Source organism: Phascolarctos cinereus, unplaced genomic scaffold (genome assembly GCF_003287225.1).
Source record: "Phascolarctos cinereus isolate Bilbo 61053 unplaced genomic scaffold, phaCin_HiC Scaffold_4;HRSCAF=312, whole genome shotgun sequence".
NCBI lineage: Eukaryota > Metazoa > Chordata > Mammalia > Diprotodontia > Phascolarctidae > Phascolarctos > Phascolarctos cinereus.
In genome coordinates, this window is record NW_027555847.1 from 57,465,924 (window position 1) to 57,487,758 (window position 21,835).

The 21,835-nt window shown below is 42.0% G+C and overlaps 1 protein-coding gene across 1 annotated transcript in view; it reads right to left on the minus strand.

The window, feature by feature from the left end:
* Positions 1 to 734: 734 nt before the first annotated feature.
* Positions 735 to 21,835, minus strand: part of CUNH3orf20 (chromosome unknown C3orf20 homolog) — an 87,921-nt gene continuing 66,820 nt past the window's right edge. Inside the window, exons 13-17 of the mRNA XM_078151682.1 lie at positions 21,633 to 21,753; positions 15,109 to 15,343; positions 12,862 to 13,174; positions 11,436 to 11,543; positions 735 to 884 (exon numbers count right to left, since the gene is read on the minus strand). Of these exons, the coding sequence (XP_078007808.1) occupies positions 735 to 884; positions 11,436 to 11,543; positions 12,862 to 13,174; positions 15,109 to 15,343; positions 21,633 to 21,753 (927 nt within the window). The remainder of the gene's footprint in view (positions 885 to 11,435; positions 11,544 to 12,861; positions 13,175 to 15,108; positions 15,344 to 21,632; positions 21,754 to 21,835) is intronic.

Here is a 21,835-nt window from a genome sequence, read left to right on the forward strand (position 1 = left end):
TCCCCCTAATGCACTGACTGGTTTGAGACCTGTCAGTTACCCTCAACCTGATTTAGCCTATATGCTGAGATGGTTTACTGGGGTGTGGCCACTGCACGGGTGAGAGTTAGGCGACAGGTGGGCACCAAAGGTGGATGAGCAGTCCTGAAAAGGGCTAGTACCAGTCAAAGGCAGTATTTAAACTTTAGCCCTTTCTGACTTCTGACTTTCTAGCCACTACCCTCTTTCATATCCGTTTCATATACATTCTCCCCAGCCTCTCTTTCATATACATTGCCTCATTTAATCCTCCTCACCACACCCTAGTGAGCCCAAGTATCAATATCCCCATTTTAAAGATAAGAATGCTGAGGTTCAAAGACTTGCTCAGATAACCCAAGCTCATGGCAGAACTAGGATTTGAACCCAGATCTCTTACCTCAAGTGCCATGCAGATCCTAGTGTACTAAGCTGCCTATTAGTGAGATATGTTTCCTCTGGCCCCTCCTGGGGGATTTTTGGTGTTTTTCCTTAGTTGTTGTTGTTTTTTCCCCCTGCCTGGACCAGGCAGCTGATAACAGCTAGGTCCCCAGCCCTGCACACCCACATCCCTTATCGGCTGTCCCATTCATCTCCCCCAGCCAGGCTCCCTCCTTCCTTCAGGTCTCCTCCTTCTCTCCTCCTCCTCCCCTGTGTCTTTCTGTCTGGGCAGTTTCCCAACCCCCCAGGCCAACTCATCCCATGTGTTTCCTGATTTACCTAAATTTGAAGTTGTCAGGCAGGAAGTAACCCATCTTGCAATGTTGGCGGGCCAGGAAAATCTGTTTCAGTAGATTCTTCTTGCTACAGCATTCATATCCGTTGAAGATAAAGCCCCCAAAGAGTAGCTTACCCCCAGCAAACATCTGTTGGCAAACAAGGGGAAAAGAGAAAGGAGCAGAAGAGGCTTTCAGCATCCGTACCTAATAATAATAATAATAATAATAATAATAATAATAATAATAATAATAATAATATAATAATAATAATAATAATAATAAAAATAAAGCCCAGCATAGACAGGGAGGCCAGAGCTGGCCCTCTTTCATTCTAGTATCAGACTACAGAAAGCACTACTTGGGGGGATAGGGATTTTTATTATTCAGGATCTCCCTCATCAAAAGAGAGTGCAGGGGCCAAACTTGGCCATCACAATATTTTAAGTGAGGGGCAGCTAGGTGGTGCAGTGGATAGAGCTCTGGCCTTGGAGTCAGGAGGACCTAAGTTCAAATCTGGCCTCAGACACTTGACGGTTACTAGTTGTGTGACCCTGGGCAAATGACTTAACTCCATTGCCTAGCCAAAACAAGGGTGTCTCATGACATCATGGAAGAAGACCTGGGTTCAAGTGCTGGCTGCATTACCTTGGGCAAATCACTTAACCTCTAAGCAACTCTCTAACTTACAATGCTTCAAGCATTGGTAGAGAAGTTTTCTTACCTTGGGAGTTCCCTATACCAACAAAATCCCAGGCCCAACCTCAAACCAAGGGTAGAACCAGGACTTTAGTAACCCCCCAAATCTAGAATTTCCTCATTTGGGTCTTTTTCTTTGGTATACATTGCAGGTCAAACTTTTAGAAAGACTTAAGAATTCTGATCAATTAAATCAGCAACCACGATTTCAGAGAGAGGATCCAGAAGGAAACATGGTCAGTGAGGGAATCTATTTTGCTAGACTATGCCTACTTGTCAGAGGAGGTCCCTAAGTTAGACAGAGGATGGGGGGAAGGGAAAGTGGGGGAGAGAAAATAAATGCTTGTTAACTGTAAAATAAATAAATAAAATTACACAAGGACAAAACAAAAGCAAGGGCAAAACCAGCGCATGTTGCACCTCCTCCATGCCTGCCCATCAGAAAGGACACGGACAGGCAAGCCTCCCGCTAAGGAAGGCCCCCGATGTGGTTTCTCCCTTTGATGGCCTCTCCCCAACTACATTTCAACATCATTCATTACCTTTGTAATTCCAGTTTTTTTACTTTAGACATTTAAAAATATTATTTTGGAAAGGGATACATAGATTTCACCAGGCTACCGAAATGGTCCGAGACCAATAAAAGTTAAGAATTACTCTGGCGGAGTTCGACCTCCCCTCTCAACTTGCAGAAGGAAACTGAGCTCCAAGTAAAGGAAGTGACTTGCTCAAGATCACCTAAGTAGTAATTGCATAGCCAGGATTTGAACCCAGGTCCTCTAACTCCAAATCCAGCGCTCCTTTCCCCAGACTATTGGCTTTTCCTATCCTTAGGGCTTTGCTCCTAGTTGGCTACCAGCTATTCTCCACCGAGGTAAGGAGAAGTTGCTAACAAGAGACCTTAACAATGTCACTGTTTGGTCCCTAGCAGCAACAGGAAACATGTAATGAGGCCTGCTGTGCACAGAAAACTGTGCCTTATAGAGCTGATGAAATGGAAAGGTCTAAGATACAACCACACAATCACAGGACCATCTAGTGAAAGGGAAGCTCCTTGAGGGCAGGGACTGTCTCATCTCTGTCTTCATATCTCCAGCCCCTAATGAGTTGCCTAGAACCTAGTAGGAATTTAATAAATGTTTGATCTGAACAGGATTTCGAGCTGGAAGGGGCCTTTGGGGCCATCAATTCTAGCCAGAGCTGTAACCAGTAGTTTTAGGCCCTGGATCAAAATTTGTTGAGCTGAGGTAGAGTCTGAAGGGAGTGGGGGGGTGGCAGAGGATGGTACTAAGGCACATCCACTCCTGCAGTTGGAGAAGACTGGAGATAGAGATCCTAGGAATTGGGGAGGGTGAAGAACTGGGAATCATGAGAGAATGAAACAAGATGGGGCTGGGAAGCAGGGCTTAGAGGCACAGAAGACTATGAGACTGAATTGACTGGGGATGGGAGTGACCTGGATGTCCTTAGATGACAGCCACAAGGACTTGGACAGGACAGAGTGTGCTTTAATGAACGGGGAGAACAAGGAAGACTTCTTGTAGGAGGTGGCTCCTGAGCCAGACCTTGAATTTGGCCGCCGAGAAGGGTTTGTGTTGGAGAATCAGTGGGGAAATCAGGCTGGAAAGGCGTTCTGCTTTTATGGAAGCCTACGCTAGGGAGGATGAGAGAAAGAAAGGCAAGGCTGTAAAGGGAGGGAAGGGTTTTCCTGCACTAATGCACTCCAGGGAAAGAGAACTATCTCCTTTCTATCCCTACGCCTTTCCCTTGTCCAGGTCAGGTCACTGGATCGTGAGCTCACAGATTTAGACTGTGAGATCCTTGAAAACAGAGGCTGGTTTTGCCTTTCTTTATAACTTCAGCACTTAGCACAGGGCCTGGCACGTAGTAGGTGCTTGACTGATTGGTTTGGTGGAAGACTGCTCAGAATAGGAGAGAGAGAAAACAACAGGGGAAGGCTGAATGGGGGGGGGTGCACAAAGGCTGGGTGGAGAGAGAGGAAGCAGGGTGAATGCTTGGAGTGGAGAGAGCAGTGAGTGGGTGGGAGCAGGAAGGTCCAGTGGAGATTGGAGGCTGTCATCGGGTGGGGCTGGGGAAGTGCTGGGTGGGGACAGAGAGGGCAAGAAGCCCGAAAGGTAGGGTGGGGTCCAGGGTGAGCAGACATTGTGGGTGGTGTTGGAGGTGGAGGGAAGATAGGAAAGGCAGGGCTGAGATCCACGGAGCCAAGAGGAAAAGCAGGGTGGGGCTGGAGAGGGGGTACCAAAGGAGTGGAAAGGAGGCAGAGCTGGGGTCAGCAAGAAAGAAGGGGGTACAGGTCTCAAAAGACATTCATTTGGGGAATGATGGAAAATGACTCAGCCAAAGTGGGCCCCTTATGCTTTGGGGGAAACGCGGAGCCCACTGCCTTAAGGAAAGTTTTGAATTCCTCTCCAGGGTAGGTGATACTGGGCTATGACATTCTCCTGGGACCAGGAGAGCTAAGTCCAAAGCAGGGTAAAGGCTCCCTCTGGTGTCCCCGAGCTGGACCTTTCCTCTTCACCACAAGTCACTCTGGGGCACAGGAAAATCAGCCTTGTTCTGAGGTGGATCCAAAAGTCCAACTAAATAGTGGGGAAATAGTGGGGATGAGGGGTAAGGAGGAAAATCTCAGAGAGGCCAAGAGACCCATGAATTGTTGATGTCTATAAAGGACATCAGGTCTTCTAGCTCTTAACAGATTACTTAACTAATTTATCCTGCAAAAACTGTTATGAGCATCTCATCCATCATTATTGAAAGCAATAGTGGGGCTGAAGCCATCGTTTCCCAGCCTGGCTTCACTAAGTATCTGTCCAAATTTTCATCTTTTGTTCCTTAGGAGTTTTGAGAAGGGAGAGAGACCAGTGGGGTTTGGAGTAGTTGGGGGAGGCTTCCTGGAGAAGGTGTGACTTGATGTGGACCTTGAAAAAAGATAATAATTTAAGAAATGCTCTTAGTCCTCAGGTGATGCCCTTGAAGGGTGATTGGCAAACCCAAAGTGTGCAGAGAGAGAGAAAGAAAGGAAGGAAGGAAGGAAGGAAGGAAGGAAGGAAGGAAGGAAGGAAGGAAGGAAGAAGGAAAAAAGAGGAGTGGCAGGATAGAGGAGGAAGAGTGATATGAGGTATAGGGAGGGACAGAGATAGTATAAAAGAAAAGAAATAATACATATGTGGTCAAATGATATAAACAGTTCTCAGAAGAAGAAATGCAAGCAAATCAATAATCAAATGTGGAAAAAGTTAATAAGAGAAATGCAAATGAAAACAACCCTGAGTTTTCATATCTCATGCAGCACATTGGCAAAGATTACAAAAGATGGAAATCACGAACGTTGGAGGGGCTGTGGGAAGACAGGCACACAAATCTACTGCTGATGGAACTGTAAATTTGTCTAACTGTTCTAATTTAGAATCATAGAAGAGAAGTTACTAAATGGCTCAGCCTTTTGATTCCCCCCATGATCCTATTCTGAGACTATGCTCCAAGAAGGTGAATGACAGAAAGATTCTCTGTATAACCAAATATTCATAGCAGCACTCTTTGTGATAGCACACCCATCACCACCAACAATAAAAACCCTGAAAGTAAAATTGGTACCTATTGATTGGGGAATCACAAAAGAAATTATGGTATGTGAACATAATAGAATATTATTGTACTAAGAGACAATGAATCTAAGGAATTCAGAGAAACATGGAAAGACTTATATGAACTGATGCAGAGAACAACATTCACAATGACTACAATAACACAGACAATGACAACACCAAAGAGAACGACGACTGGTGAACTGGAATCAGCAGTCATGGTTCTAGAAAACTATGGTTCTAGAAAACTAATAAACAATCTCAGGCAGAGACATGGAACAACAAATGCTTATGCTGTCAGATATGGTCACTGTGTGATTGGTTTTGCTTAAATGGTTTTTTTCTGGAGTCAGTGGAGGGTTGTGGCTTAAGGGAGAAATGAATGGAGTGAAAATTAAAGGCAAGAATGAAACTTTTAAAAAAATAGCTAGAAAAGAAGGGAAAACAGATGCTCTGGATACCACTCAGAGGTATCCTTAGCATTATTTACCAAGCCCTGATCCAGAGTAGTGGTTCTCAGACCCCTGGGGGCCTGGAGAGTTATTGCAATGAGTTTGCAAATCGGTATACAGGGATCCTATTTTCCATAAATTAAATTGTGTTACACATGTGTCTTTTTAAAATTTAAAAACTTTAAATTTTAAATTATTTAAATATAATACACACATGTAGCGTGCAATTAAACTGACACAATGAAATAATATACACGTGTAGTTTGAAATTTAAAAAGTACATGCTACACGCGTATATTACTATTTTCAAATGTATGCAAATGGTGTTGTGATTAATAAAAACTTAAATCATTTCAAGTATTACTAAATTCAGAGTAATACCATATTATTCATAGAGTTCTCTCTCCGCATGAAATAGCTTTCCTGAAACACATCTAACCATTTCCCTCTCCCACTCCATGGCTCCCTATTGCCTCTGCTCTAAAATTCAAGGGGCGGCTAGGTGGCACAGTAGATAGAGCACTGGGCTTGGAGTCAGGAGGACTCATCTTTGTGAGTTCAAATCCAGCCTCAGCTACTTACTAGCTGTGTGAACCTGGGCAAGTCGCTTAACCCTGTTTACCTCAGTTTCCTCATCTGTAAACTGAACTGGAAAAGTTCCTGGAGAAAGAAGTGGTGGCAAGTCACTCTAGTATCTCTGCCTAGAAAACCCCAAATGGGATTATGGAAAGTTCCAGCTCATCCTTCTGGGATTTTTGAGCACAACTCCCTTCCATGCCTGCTACATCCCAGTTAAATTTTCCTATGTGTTGTTCTCCGCACTTACCATTCCTTGTCTGCCTCCTTACCTTTGTATAGGCTGTACCCCATGCATTCTCTCTTCCTCAAAGCATTCTCTCCTCACCTCCACCTCCTGAATTCCTGATTTCCTTCCAAGACTCATCACTGTCCTTTGAGAATTCCTTGCTGATTTCCCTGGTTGACAGGACTCACTCCCTCCTCAAATCATCAAGTCTTAACTGTTTATATATAAGAATGGAAGCTCCTTGTGCTAAGGGATTGTTTTGGTTTGGTTCTGTATCTCTTTCACCCATAGTGTGGCATCTTTCATGTGGTAGGCAAATTATTAATTCTGGATGATTGGATCAAATAGCGGGTTTTTGTCATCATGTATTTTCTCATCTTCATGAGTTCAAATCTGGCCTCAGATACTTACTAGGTTGTGACCCTGGGCAAGTCACTTAACCCTGTTTGCCTCAGTTTCCTCATCTGTAAAAAGAACTGGAGAAGAAAATGGCAAACCCCTCCAGTATCTTTGCCAAGAAAAATCCAAATGGAGTAACAGAGAATTGGACATGACTGAAAAATGACTTAACAACAATAAATTTTCTCATAGTACAAATACTATTTATTATGTAGAGATCTACAATGTGTTTATGTTAAAAAGGGGTCTTTATACAAAAAACCCTGTGAATTATTATCTAGAAGATATACTAACAACTTTAGCCCCTATCATTGTTTAGGGATGTTATAATTTAAATATCCTTAAAGACACAGAGAAAGGAAAAAGGAGTGTAATGGAATAAAGAAACAATCCCAGGAATGATGGAGGCCAGCAGATACAATTCAATCCAGCCTGAGGTTTCCCTGTTCTTTCTGTAAGAAAGTCTTCACTCTGGAGTAAATGGAGCAGTACCCATCTCCTCCCCTAACTTCTGCTACTGCCCAGATCTACTTGGCTTCAAGAGTGTTTTTTTTACCAACTGTCTTTGAAGGACCACAGAACCATGGCTCTCAAAGGCCCTTGTTTTTTGAAGCAATAATCTTAAAAACACACGCGTACACACACACATACACAAAACTGAACATCTCCTTTTCCTTATTCTCTTTGAATTCTGCTCCTCTCACCCTCATTTGGTCTCCCAGTCTGTACCCCCTGAACCACTGAGAATATAGTCTCTTCCTCACCCATAACTCAGACCACAGAAGATATGGAGTCCATAGTAAAGCATCTCAATATTTCATTGGTACAGAGTACTCAAATTCCTGGGTTCAAATCCAGCCTCAGACACTTACTAGCTGTGTGACCCTGGACAAGTAACTTAACCCTGTTTGCCTCAGTTTCCTCATCTATAAAATGAGCTGGAGAAGGAAATGGCAAATGACTTTAGTACCTTTGCCAAGAAAACCCCAAATGGGGTCAGAGTCAGATACAATTGAAACAACTGAACAACAACATTTAGTAAGCACTTACTCTGTGCTAAACTCTGGGCTAAGTTTTAGAGATACAATGAAAAGCAAACCCACAATGCAAATTGCATATAAATGCATATACTGTGCCTAGAGATATTCGCTAATGATGGTATGAAACCACTAGAATTACCCAGACATTTAAAAGCTAAGCTTTTGTTGCTGAAAGCAATGTTGCTTAAAATCCTTATGTTGCAGACAATCATGGAAAGAGAATTTTCTAACCTGCTTAAAAAAATCTTCCCCAAGAGACACTGAAGTAGGTTTTGAACCCATTTGTTTAACAATACAAAAATTCAACATCTTCTGATTAGTTTACAAGAAGAACCCTTTGATACCAGGGAAGATGAGAATTTACTAGCCAAATTTCAACCCACACCTTTGCATAATTGGTAGATGTAGCTGGAAAATGCCTATTATGATTTACTAAGCACAGCCAGTGATATACTTCTTCCATATGGATCTCTATGTATCTTTTTCACCAACAACAGCCATTAAGACCAAATACTGAAATGAACTGAACTTAGAACCAGGTCTTCAAGGTTCTGTATCCCAAAGAGACAAATCAATATTTTAAAAAATAATGATAAAGCATATTCAGGCATATTGCTGTCACTAAAAATTACAAACTTAACGAAAGCAAAAAGGGTTTGTAGCATTAGTAAATAATTATCTTGAAATATTATTTGTTTCATCTTCATCAATAGAACATGTATGTAATTTTAAAATAAGTAAATATATGAACATTGGGAGTGCATGCTCAAAATAAATATACAGATATTAGGGGATACATCATGTGGTGTAGACCAGAGGTGTCAAGCACGTGGCCCACCCTACCTGGCTGCTATGGAAACACTCCTTAATGTGGCACAAAATAGATAAAAATGTAATTGGAAAATATTGAACAAAATAAATAAAAATCAAACAAAACATAGATGACATTACATTTTAAAATTAAGTCAGTATTTAACCTGCTGAGATCCTTATTATATTAAGGACATATTAAGGATTGGTTGGCCCCGTTTCTGTTTGAGTTTGACACCACTGGCACAGAGAATTGCTTGCTGAACTTGGATTCAGGAAGGCTTCGGCTGAAATCACTTCCCCAACACTTGCCTGGGTAAGTCACTTCATCTCTCTAAGCCTCAGTTTCCTCATTTGTAAAATGGGGATATTAATAGCACTCCCCTCGCAGGGCTGCTGTGAGGATCAAGTGAAATTATACACACACACACACACACACACACACACACACACACACACACACACACGTAATATACATATATAATATATATGTAGTGCTACATAAATATTAGCAATTATTAATGGAAATTCATTTAATTAAAGGCTAATTCCTCTTTCATTGTTGTGCCATTAGGAATCAAATCTAAATGTAATCTTAGAAAAACTTTAATGACAACTCTGAGGATGGAAAAAGGAAGACATTATAATAAATACTTGAGAAGACACAAAATGTTAGCCCCAGATTTTTAAAATGCAATATTTGTTGACTTTATCTTCATTGGGCAGTTCTTAGGTACAGATTAATTCTGGAAATGGTTTATTGGCAAAATGACTGTACTTTCAGGAAAATCGATTCCCTGGCGTTTGGCAATGTTTTCACTCCCTTCTATTCTGACCTTAGCACTGGAGTCCAATATCAAGATTCAAAGGGGTCAATTAGATTGACTGCACGGTGGAACTTGCCCTAAGAGTCTATTCTTTCCATTGAGAGAAAGAACCCTGAAGGGGTAATAGATTGAGCCCTGGACTTGGAGGCAGGATGGACATGAGTTCAAATGCCATTATGTGATACTTACTAGCTTGTGTGATCCTGGGTAAATTCTTCTGTTGCTTCTTGTAACTCCCCAGAATTTATCTATAAAATCAGACAGGGTACTCCATCTACATTGATAGAAAGAGATTCCATCCTAGGGAGTTCCTCAGTGTTAAAGAGACCACAGATCCTTTGGGCCTTCATAGGTGGAAGGCTTAAGTCCTATCCTTTGCGTTTCAATTCAACAGGTATTTATTAAATGCCTTCTGTATACCTAGAACTGCTCAGAAGTGAGAGGAGCCCCTTTCTCTCTCAAAGGACTTGGATTCCAAGGGGTGCACAGGTGAAGATGTAGCGCTCCTGACTATAACTGCTGTATGTGTCATCCTATGGGTCACCTTTTAAAAGGGATATTGATGAATGGGTCAGAGACAAAGGGGATATTGATAAACTGGTTCATATACAAAGGAGGCTGAGCAAGGGGTAAGTACACTGGAAACTCTGCCACATGACACACACATGAAGAAACTGAGGGTTTTTAAGTTAAAGAGATCACAGCTTCATTGATTCATAGACTTAGCACTAAAAAGGACAGAGGCCATTAGATTCAACTCCCCCGTTTTGCAGATGAGGAAACCAAATCACAGAGAGATTAAATGACTTGCCCAGGATAAATAGGAAGGGAGGAAACAAGCATTTGTTTAGCACCTACTGTATGCTAGGCACCATGCTAAGTGCATCTATCTCCTAGGTTGTTGTGAGGATCAAATGAGATATTTGTAAAGTACTTAGCCCAGTGCCTGGCACATAGCAAGTGCTATAGAAATACTAGTTTTCATTATTTAATGAAAATGAAATATTATTTCATTTAATCCTCACAACAATCCTGGAAAGTAGATGCTATTTATTATCCCCATTATATAGATGAGGAAACTAAGGCAAGCAGAGGTTTAGTTATTTGCTCAGGGTCACATAGCTTGAAAGTTTCTGAGGCTGATTTGAACTCAGATCTTTCTGACTCCAGGCTCAATAGTCTATCCACTGAGCCACCTCATTATCTTTTAAACACCAGATATGCTTCCAGCCCAGCCCCTTCTCCCTCCTCCCATTCCCCAGCCATCATTGAGGGGAGGAGTCATTGTGGAGAGGGGATCTTACTTCCTCATCCCCACCAGCAGCAACTGCTGTCCAGCTGCCGCCGATAGGGAGACAGGCCCAAGAGTCCTGGGAGTAGCAGCACCCGCCATTCCCCAGAATACTGGGCCTGCTTCCAGGGAAGCTCTCATTGCTATCATCCAGGGAAGTGACTCCTGTGGAAAAGAGACTGGCCATGCCTACCAACTGCTGATAACAGCCATCTACAGGGAAGGCAAGTCAAGCCAGCTAAAGTAGCAAGAGACTCTGAGGGACGAATAGAGATACAGGGCAGCACTAGATAGAGATAGAAGTCAACCACCACTATCTTGACTGCCATTTTCTTTCTGACTCTGATAGAGACAGCCCAGGACCATGAATCCAAGAACATTTGCAATAGCAATGTGTCTAGCCCAGTGTCAAATGGTCAATATGAGAAACTGACGTGATTTTGTTAATGTAAATGACATTAACGGAGAAGCATGAGCACCCACTTTGCTGCCATACCTTAAGGACCATGGTACCTTTCCCTCTCACCTGCAGCTAGAACCTTCTATGTGTATTGTTGTCCCCATTAGAATGCGAACTCCCAGAGAACAGGGACTGTCCCTGCTTTTCTATTTGCATTACCCAGGCTTTGCAAATAGTAAGCACTTAATAAGGGCTTTAGTCATCCATCCATCCATCCATCCATCCATCCATCCATCCATCCATCCATCCATCCATCCATCCATTAATAACAAACCTTCCTTCTTTCAAAGGTTGGCTGTTGCCCTAGACTCACCAGAATCATTCCAGGTGTGACTGCATACTTCTGTACCAACAGTGGTGGATCTTCCTGTAGGGCACCATGGATATTATACCGCAGCAGGCGGTAAGGGTCATGCTGACACTGCAAAGACACAGAAATGGCAGTTTGGGGGAAGTGGACTTCCTTGGAAGTACTGATAAATGAGAGTCCAACTCAGGCATGGAGAATAGGGCACTTTAGATACTAATTAGCTTCGTAACCTTAGGCAAGTCACTTAATCTTTTGGTGACTCAGTTCCCCCATCTGTAAAATGAGATCCCAGAGTTTAGCTCTAATCTTCTGATCCTGCAATCATAAGACAGATATTTTGACGTGAGGCATTCTAAGGGATTAGAAAATCCCAGTCATACTCCAAAACTGTCCCCTAGAGGAGACTTCTCCAGGAAAAATCACTTAGGACTTTTCTGAACCTGACATCGGTATGGGAAGATTAGATTTCCACCAGTTTCTTAAAAGGAGGAAACCCCATCTTCCTATACTTAAGGCCGCTTAAGGCTGCAGATTCCCCAGCGGGGGCTAGAACCTTCACTGAAATCCTATACTGATGACTCATTGTGGCAGGGAGGTGAGCTCTCCAAGGTTACTCCAGGGGAAGCACAGCTTCTAGCAAGTCCTACCAGCTCCAGGTCTGGCTGGCAATGCATTGGATATCTGCTGTCTAAGAAGTGCCTAGCTAAGGTTGGGGCCTGAGGGGTGGTTATCATCAGAAGAGAGGCTGCCCATCAAGTGATGCCTTTTCATTGGTCAGAGAAACTCAGGGAACCCTCTAGTAAGCTACAGTGGGGTTTGTAATTTGCACTCGTAGAGGGAAGTCCACCCACGAAGGGAAGGATATTTTGTAGTGATAATAAGTATCCTAGATATCTCATTACAAGCTGCACAAAATGGTCTTCAGTTTGGTATGGTTAGGTGTACGGGACAGAAGAGAAGGGCTGGCACTCAGTCTGCCATTTGATAGCTTCCTATTTTAAATAGCTATTCTTGCTCCTGCTCAAGGGGTCTCTCTCATGATTCTATTACCATAGATTAAGAGTTAAAAGGGATTTTAGGTGTCAGAGATTCTGACTTCCCCATTTTATACATGAGGAAACTGAGGCACTGAGCAATTAAGTGATTTGCTCAAGGTTGCACATCTAGAACTAGGTACATAAGCTTTGTTTTTGTTTTTTGTTTTCCTATGCTGTTGAAAAATCACATGAATTTTTGGTCTCCTCCAAAAGAAACTCTTTAAGCGCAGGGTACTTAATGACGGGATTTCAGTCACAGGGGTGGAGGCTCCTTAGCAACCCCGAAGTTTTATTGCATAGTTGCCCATCAGTTCTATACATAGGTAGGCTCACTCTGTGCCTATTCTTGACCTTCCTGGCCTGGGCTGGGTAATGGAAAGTTCCGGACTTACCTGAATGCAAGGGGAGGGCCGGCCGCACTGACTGTGCAAATAGAGGGTGTCCAGGATCCACTCCAGATGGCTCGAGTTGGCAGAACTCTGGATGGTCATCACATAGAGCACCAGGATTTGGTTGGGGTCCCTGGGAGCTGAGATAAAGCGCTCGAACTCCACATCTGTGAGTGCGGGGCTTTTCACCAAGCATCGGCAGCCAAAGCTAGTGTCCTGTCTGAGCAGCAGCTTTCGGAGCATCAGTGGACAGTCAGCAAGAGCAAAAGCCCAGGTGCTGGAGGACCGCGGGTCCGGCACGCCTGCCGACTTGGACCTATAAGGCAGGAACCCCTCCCCCAGACCCCAGAATGAGAAGAGGGCAATCTGAAATACCCAATCCCAGCTAAAAGGGGAGTGAGGAAGACCTAGCTTCAATACTGCCTCACACATTTCCTAATTGTGGAAACCTGGACAAGACATTTAATCTCTCGGAGCCTTAGTTTTCTCGCTGGAAAATAAAAGGGTTAGATTGAATGGTCTTTATGGTCCCTTAGAAACCAGCTCTAAATCGATGATTTCTGTGATTCTGTAAAGGAAGGGTTCTTAAGTTGGGGGTTTGCCCCTCCTCACCTCTCTGCTTTGCTAAAGTCCCATCGGAACATCCTATCACATTTGTATCTACTCTGTACTTTGCATTTACCAGGCAGTGACTCAAGGAGGGAAAGAAGAGGGGAGGGAACAGAGAAGAGGGGATAACTGTATTTCAATATATTGGTTTCCCTTTTAATTCTGTATTTTATTTTATGCATTTTAAAAGATGACTCTGATGGCTTCTGAATGTTTTTTGGCTTTACCAGATGGTCAAATATGGGCGTAACACAAGGTGAAAAACTCCTACCATAAAGGAATCCCATCACAAGTTGAAAAGTAGATGCACGGGGCAGCTAGGTGGCTCACTGGACAGAGCTCTGGCCTTAGAGTCAGAGGACCTGAGTTAAAATCTGGCTTCAGACACTTGGCACTTACTAGCTGTGCGACCCTGGGCAAGTCACTTAACCCCTATTGCTTCACCAAAAAGCAAAAAACAAAACAAAACAACAAAAAAGTAGATGAATGAAATTCTTCTTAATAGCTTTCCCAGAATTTCTGAGTTGTAAGGCCAATTAATCTAACCCACACTTGAATGAGAATTGCCTTTACAGTACACCTAATAACCTAAAGCTTATCCAGTCTTCCCTTCAAGATTTCCAGTGATGAGAAGCTCCTTATCTCCCCAAGCAGTTCATTCTGTTTTTTGGATAACCCTAAATATGAAGATATTTCTCTTGATGTATCAAGTTAAAATGTATACCTTTGAACCTTTTATACATCATTGCTCCTAATTCTTCCCCTGGAGTCAGTTAGGACAAGACTAGTCCCTTTTCCCTATGAGTATCCTTTAAGTATGTAAAAATATTTGAAGTACTGAGGCAGCTAGGTGGGGCAGTAGATAGAGTACTGGACCTTAAGTCAGGAAGAACTGAGTGCAAATCCAGACCTAGACTTATTACTTGTGTGACCCTGGGCAAGGTGTTTAACTGTCTGTCTCAGTCTCCTCATTTGCAAAGCGGGTATAATACCTCCCAGGGAAAAGTACTTTGCAAATCATAAAGTGCTATGTAAATGCTAGCTATTATTATTAAAGACAATTATCATTCCCTCTGCCTCTAAACCCCTCAAGCTTTCCCTTTATTCATTCCCATTTTCTTAAACTGATCCTCATCTGACATGATTTCAAGTCCCTTTAACATCCTGACAACATCCTTCTCTGGACACTCTAGACACTCTCCAATTTATCAGTGGATAGGTGAATAAATAGAACCAATAATAGAAAGCAAACTTATAAGATGAGGATTCTGTATTATAGATCTTGGTATCTTTCTTAGGTTTTTTACACAGTGGGTGTTCAACCGTTGTTTGCTGAATAGGTGGATAGATAAAATGAACTAATCTCAGTGCCAGTGAGTGTTTCTGGTCTTACAGAATGATAAGAGCTAAAAGGATAGAGAGACTGACCAACTGGGCAACCTAGAAGGCTCTCGCAGCAGGAGGGGAGGTTAAAATGAGGCACCAAGCTTGGTCTTCCCAAGACAGAGCTTGATGATATTACCAGCTCATGAATGGCTCTGGGTGGGTTTCTGGATGTAAACAGGCCTTGAGTCAACAGATATGGGTCTTGTGCGTCCAGGTCCCAGGGGATTTCAGTAGCAAACGCATGTCTAAACTCACCTATCAGGGACTGTGGGTGGGATTTTGATAGGCTTCTTTTTAGAAGTGCTCACGACTGCCGATGAAGCATCATCCCAGAGTGAGTCCCCCGCAGAAGAATTATGTAACACTGAATGAGTGTGGGAAAGTGGTTCTGATGCTGACTTCTGAATCCACTGTAGAGAGGATGGTGATTTCTTCTTGAACCGGCTGAGGTCTATTTCATCCTTCACTGGATAGTCTATTGTGAGGAGGCCTGTGAGTAGAGCCCAATATATAATGTCGTGAGTCAAGTCTGACCTTATCTGCCACTGCTTTTCTCCCCAAACCCTCTCCTCCACTCAGTCTGGCTTATTCAGTGTTGATGCAAGGTCCTTCCTTCATCCATCACACCTCTGCTCTTGACACTCTCCTCAGCTGAGAGAACTCTCTAGTGGCTATCTCACCTCTCTAGTTCCTACCATTCACTTTAAGGCTGAGATAGAGTTCCTCTGTAAATCAAGCCCCACTTCTGCTGGGAGATGCTTCAAGGCTATAGACCATACTATTCTCATCCTCCACTGAGCCCCATCATTCTTTTTTTTTAAATAGTATTTTATTTTTTATTACTTACATGTCAAGAAGATTTTTGGCGCTCATTTTTACAAGATTTTGAGTTCCAAAATGTTCTCTTTCCTTTCTCCCCTCCCCTTTTCAAAAAATGGTAGGCAATTTGATATAAATTATAAATGTGCTATCAGGTAAAACATTTCTATATTAGTCACAGCTGTGAAAGAAGAAACAGATCAAAAGGGGAAAAAACCCATGAAAAATAATAAGGTGAAAAAAATATGCTTCGATCTGTGTTCAGAATCCATCAGTTCTTTATCTAGATGTGGACTGCATTTTCCTTCAGGAGTCCTTTGTGCCATTCTTGGATTGTTGTGCTGCTGAGAAGAGCTGAGTCATTAATAGCTGATCATCACACAATCAATGTTGCTGATACTATGTACAATATTTTCCTGGTTCTGCTCATTTTACTTTTCATCAGTTCAGACAAGCCTTTCCAGGTTTTTCTGAAATCTGCCTGTTCATCGTTTCTTGTTGCACAATAGTATTCTATTACATTCATATGCCACAGCTTGTTCAGCCATTCCCCAATTGATAGGCATCCCCTCAATTTCCAATATTTTGCCACCATGAAAAGGGCTGCTATAAATATTTTTTGCACACGTAGGTCCTTTTCCTTTTTTTAGATCTCTTTGGGATACACATCTAGCAGTGATATTGCTAAATCAAAGGGTATTCACAGTTTCATAGCCCTTTGGGCATAGTTCCAAATTGTTCTCCAGGATGGTTATATCAGTTCACAAGTCTACCAACAATACATTGGTGTCCCAATTTTCCCACATCCTCTCCAACATTTATCATTCTCCTTTTTTTGTCATATTAACCAATCTGATAGGTATGAGGTGGTACCTCAGAGCTGTTCTAATTTGCATTTCTCTAATCAAAAGTGATTTGGAGCCCTTCTTCATATGCTTAGAGTTAGCTTTGATTTCTTCATATAAAAAATGCCTGTTCACATCCTTTGATAATTTATCAATTGGGGAATGGCTTGTATTCTTATAAATTTGACCTGGTTTTCTATATGTTTGCGAAATGAGGCCTTTATCAGAAACACTGGCTGTAAAAATTGTTTCCCAGCTTTCAGCTTTCCTTCTAATCTTAATTGCACTGAGTTTGTTTGTGCAAAAGCTTTTTAATTTAATATAATCAAAATTATCTAATTTACATTTTATAATGCTATCTATCTCTTGTTTGGTCATGAACCTGTAAGCCACTTAACTTCTCCTTTAAGAATTTGGATGCTATGCCACTTGGTGCACATATGTTTACTATTGATATTACTTCATTGTCTATGGTACTTTTAGCAAGATGTAGTTTCCTTCCTCATCTCTTTTAATTAGGTCTATTTTTGTTTTTGTTTTGTCTGATATCACGATTGCTACTCCTGCTTTTTTTTTTTAACTTCGGCTGAAGCATTATAGATTATGCTCCAGCTCTTTACCTTTATTCTATGTGTCTCTCTCTGCTTCAAGTGTTTTTCTTAAAAATAACATATTGCTGTAGGATTCTAGTTCTTGATTCACTCAGCTATCTGATTCCATTTTATGGGAAAGTTCATCCCATTCACATTCACAGTTACAATTACTAACTGTGTATTTCCCTCCTTCCTATTTTTCCTCCTGTTCATCCTGTCTCTCCTTTAATCCTTTCCCTCCCCATGTTTTGCTTCTGTCTACTGCTTCCCCTGGTCTGCCCTCTCTTTTGTCACTCTCTCTCCAGCCTGCCCTACCTCTGTCCCCCATGCTTTATTTAATCTCCCCCCCTCCTACTTTCCTGTCAAGTAAGATAGACTTCTACAATCAACTGATTGTGTATATTATGCCATCTCTGAGCCAATACTGATGAGAGTAAGGTTCAAGCAATGCCCATCGCCCACCCTTCCATCTTTCCCTCCATTGTAATCAGTTTTTCGTGCTTCTTCATGTGAAATAATTTATCCCATTCTACCTCTCCCTTCCTTCTGCATCCAGTGTACTCCTCTTTCTCATCCTTTATTTATTTTTTTATGTCATTCATTCCCTCAAATTCACCTTATACCCATACCCTCTGTCTATGTATATTCCTTCTAGCTGTACTATTAGTGGTACAGTTTTTAAGAATTACAAGTGTCATCTTCCTGTGTAGGGATGTAAGCAATTCATCTCCATTGAATCCCTTATGTTTTCTTTTCCCTTTTACCTTTTCAGGCTTTTCTTGGGTCTTGATATTGGATATCAAATTTTTTGTTATGAAAGCTTGAAGTCCTCCTATTTCATTGAATGACCATTTTTTTCCCCCTTGAAGTATTACGCTTAATTTCATTGGATAGGCAATTCTTGGTTATAGTCTTAGCTCCTTTGCCTTTTGTAATATCATGTTCTGTGACCTCAGATCCTTTAATGTTGCAACTGCTAAGTCTTATGTAATCCTGATTGTGGCTTCCTGATATTTGAATTGTTTCTTTCTAGCCACTTGCAGTATATTTTCCTTGACCTGATAGTTCTGTAATTTGGCTATAATGTTCCTTGGAGTTTTTATTTTGGGATCTCCTTCCTGAGGTGATCAGTGGATTCTTTCATCCTATTTTGCTCTCTGTTTTCAGGATATCAGGGCAGTATTCCTTGATAATTTTTTTTTTTTAGGCAATTGGGGTTAAGTGAATTGCCCAGGGTCACCCAGCCAGTAAGTGTCAAGTGTTTGGTCTGAGGCCAGATTTGAACTCAGGTACTCCTGACTTCAGGGCCAGTGCTCTATCCACTGTGCCACCTAGCTGCCCCTTCTTTGATAATTTCTTGAAAGATGCTGTCCAGGTCCTCCTTTTGATTATGACTTTTCATAGTCCAGTGATTCTGACATTGTCTCTCCTGGATCTAGTTTCTAGGTCAGCTGCTTTTCCAATGAGATATTTTACATATTCTTCTATTTTTTTCATTCTTTTGAATTTGTTTGATTGATTCTTGATTTCTCATAGAGTCATTAGCTTCCACTTGCCTAATTCTGACTTTTAAGGAGTTGTTTCCCTCACTTAGATTTTGTACTTTCTTTTCCATTTGGCCAGTTGTACTTTAGATATTTGTACTTCTTTTTCCATTTGGTCAATTCTGCTTTTTAAGCAGCTGTTTTCTTTTTCCAAGCTGCTGACTCTTTTTTTCATAATTCTCATATCACTCTCATTTCTTTCCCCAATTTTTCATCTCTCTTATTTAATTTTTTTCCTTCTATTTCTCTTCCATGATTTTTAAGCTCCTTTTTGAGCTCTTCCATGAGTTCTTTCTAGGCTTGAGATTGCTTCCTGTTTTTCTCTGGAGTTTTCCTCATAAGTGTTTTGACATTGTTGTCCTCTTCTGAGTTTGTGTCTTGAGCCTCTCTGTTACCATAACAATAATGGTCAACATAATAATGGTCAGATTCTTTGTGGTTGCTGTTGTTGTTTGCTCATCTTTTTTGACCTTCTTCCTTTCTTTTAAATTTGAGCTCTGCTCCTAGGATAGAAGGGGCACTGTGTCTGACTTCTCGTGCCAGGGGCTGCAGGTCCTGGCTGTTTACTTGGTGCTGTACTGATGCTGCCCTGATGCCCATAAGCGACCCTTGTGTCTGGTGCTGTGCTGAGGGAACGGGGTGGGGAGTGGCTGGCACTGCTGGAGGCTGTAGGGGTTTTAGTGCTAATGTCTGAGCTGGCAGCTGAGGTCAGTGGTTTTTTTGTGACTCCCTGGGGCTACACTGAAGTACTCAGATCTGGCTTCTGGAGGCTGCCTATTTGCCTGGGGCTGTGCTGAAGCATGTGGTGGTTCTCGTAGCTGGAGTGTATCCATTACCCTGGCTATGCTAAGGCATGTGGCAAAGTCCTGGTGTTGGCATTTGCCTGCTCCACCTCACTGGGGCTTAGGATCATCCACTGGTTTGCTGAGATGGGGCTTGCTCTGGTTTGCTGGGACACTTCCCATCCTGGACTGGGCTCCCCTTTTATTCCAGTGAGACAAAACTTTCTGGCTGATCTTCCAATTTTCTTGGGCTAAAAGATCATTTCACCCCATCATTTTACTGCTTCTGCTGTTCCAGCATTTGTTTTGGGGCTCTATTTTATGGTTGTTTGGCAGTGAATATAGGAGAGTTACAGCAATTTACTGCTTACTCCACCATCTTGGCTCTGCCCATTCCCCATCATTCTAGAAACACTCACTGGTACTAAAGATTATTTTGTCTCATATTATTAGTCCTATTTATCTATCCACCCCTTCATTCATTCAGCAAATAACTGTTGACTACCAAGGACTGAGGAGGCAGAGTTCCTATATTCAAAGAGTTTCCAGCTTAATGGAAGGTGAGTAGGACGGGGCATATATCCAAATAACATAATTTCATATGGAGTAGACGCATAAGAGGTAGCTAGGTGGTACAGTGGATAGAGTGCTAGATTTGGAGTCAGGAAGACCAGAGTCCAAATCCAGCCTCAGACTCTTACTAGCTATGGGAATGCAGGCAACCAACTTAACCCCAGCACCTACCTCACAGGATTGCTGTGAGGATCAAAGGAAATGATGTATGTGAAGTGCTTGGAAAAGCAGAAAGCACTATAAAATGGAAGCTGTTATCTGAAGCTTTGCACAGAGAGGATGTGACTCAAAACATACTTGTTGATTGAGGATTCCAGGAGATTCTTCTGATGGGAGAAGGGTAAGGGAGGTCTGCCACAATGTAAAGGCTGATAGGAATCTCCCCACTCTCCTCAGGGAATATTTAGTGATTCACTAATTATATAAGCTATGATTTCTAGTGGAAATAAGTCTAACTTTGTAGTCAGAAGACCTAAATTCAAATCCTATCTCTATCACTTCCAACCTGTGTGACTATGTGCCCATTTCCCTCTTGGCATTATGACTTTGGGCAAGTCACACCCTTTATGGTCTCCAGTCTCTTTATCTGAAAAAGGAGGAAGCGACCAGATGAACTTAGAAGTCCCTTCCAACCCTAAAGCTACGATACTTCTCCATCTTTAAGATCTGTCACAATGCTATGAAGGAAATGGACACATAGGCTCTGTTTTTGTGTTGGGAATGTGGGGCTGGCAGATGGATAGCAACACAAGCTGTGTTCATGTATGAATGAGCTATGGGGGACTGGACAATTGTCAAAGATGTCTGTGGCAACTTCTCCCTTCCCCTTTCAGCAAACCTACCTCCATTTCTACCCTAGAACTCCTAGCACTCCAAGGGCTCTAATTCTTTCTTCTCCTCTAAGTACTTATCATGACCTCAACTGGCTACAAACGAATGCTCCTTTCTCTCCATTCTTCTCCAAAAGCCCTCAACAAAATAGAGCTTATAACATCTTATGGTGTTTCCCTTCTTCTATTATCATAGGGTACCCTGTGAGACCCCCAAATCTGCCAAGACCTAAAGAAAAAAGAGCTTTCATTATAGACTCTAAGGCACCAATGAGCACCATGGGAAAGCCCCTTTGATATTTACTTTCATTGTGATTTTGGGCAAGTCATTTCTCATTGAGCTTCATTTTCCTTCTCTGTAAAACTGACTAGATGGCATCTGCGGTCTCTTTCCGATTTTGCTCTATGATTTTATATGAACCATGTTAGGATGTAAATCTACAGAATATATTTGGAGTCAGGGAAACTCTATCTGGCAGCTTCCAACTCGTACCATGTAAGCAGCTGTCTAATTTCCTGATTATCAAGGACTACCTGATTGTATGGGGATGTGGAAGGGTCACCTTAGAAGCCTCAGAAGTGATTCTGAATTTAAGAGGCATAGGAACATTTGACCCAAAACTAGCAATGAACAGGGATGGACTTTTGGGATGGAAAAGTAAGAATTGGTCAACATAGTTAAGATTGATATGCATTTTACAAATTGCAAAAAAACTACAGGAAAGGGAGTGCTCCAGGCTCAAGAGCACCTGTTAGCCAGGCTTCTTCACCCTTCCTGTCCCCTGATTTTTACCTGCTGACAGCAAAACAGAATTCATAAATTGAGACACTGTCTTCTGAAATCGTTTCTTAATCTCAACCAGTGCTCGGATCATCTTGGAAGTTCTTTCTTCAGCGCTGCTTCTATAAGAATACTTGAAAGACCAAGAAGGGGAAATGCAGTCATTGTTAGCCAAGAGCAGCATCTCATCCTCACCTCTAGAAAATCTGAGCTGT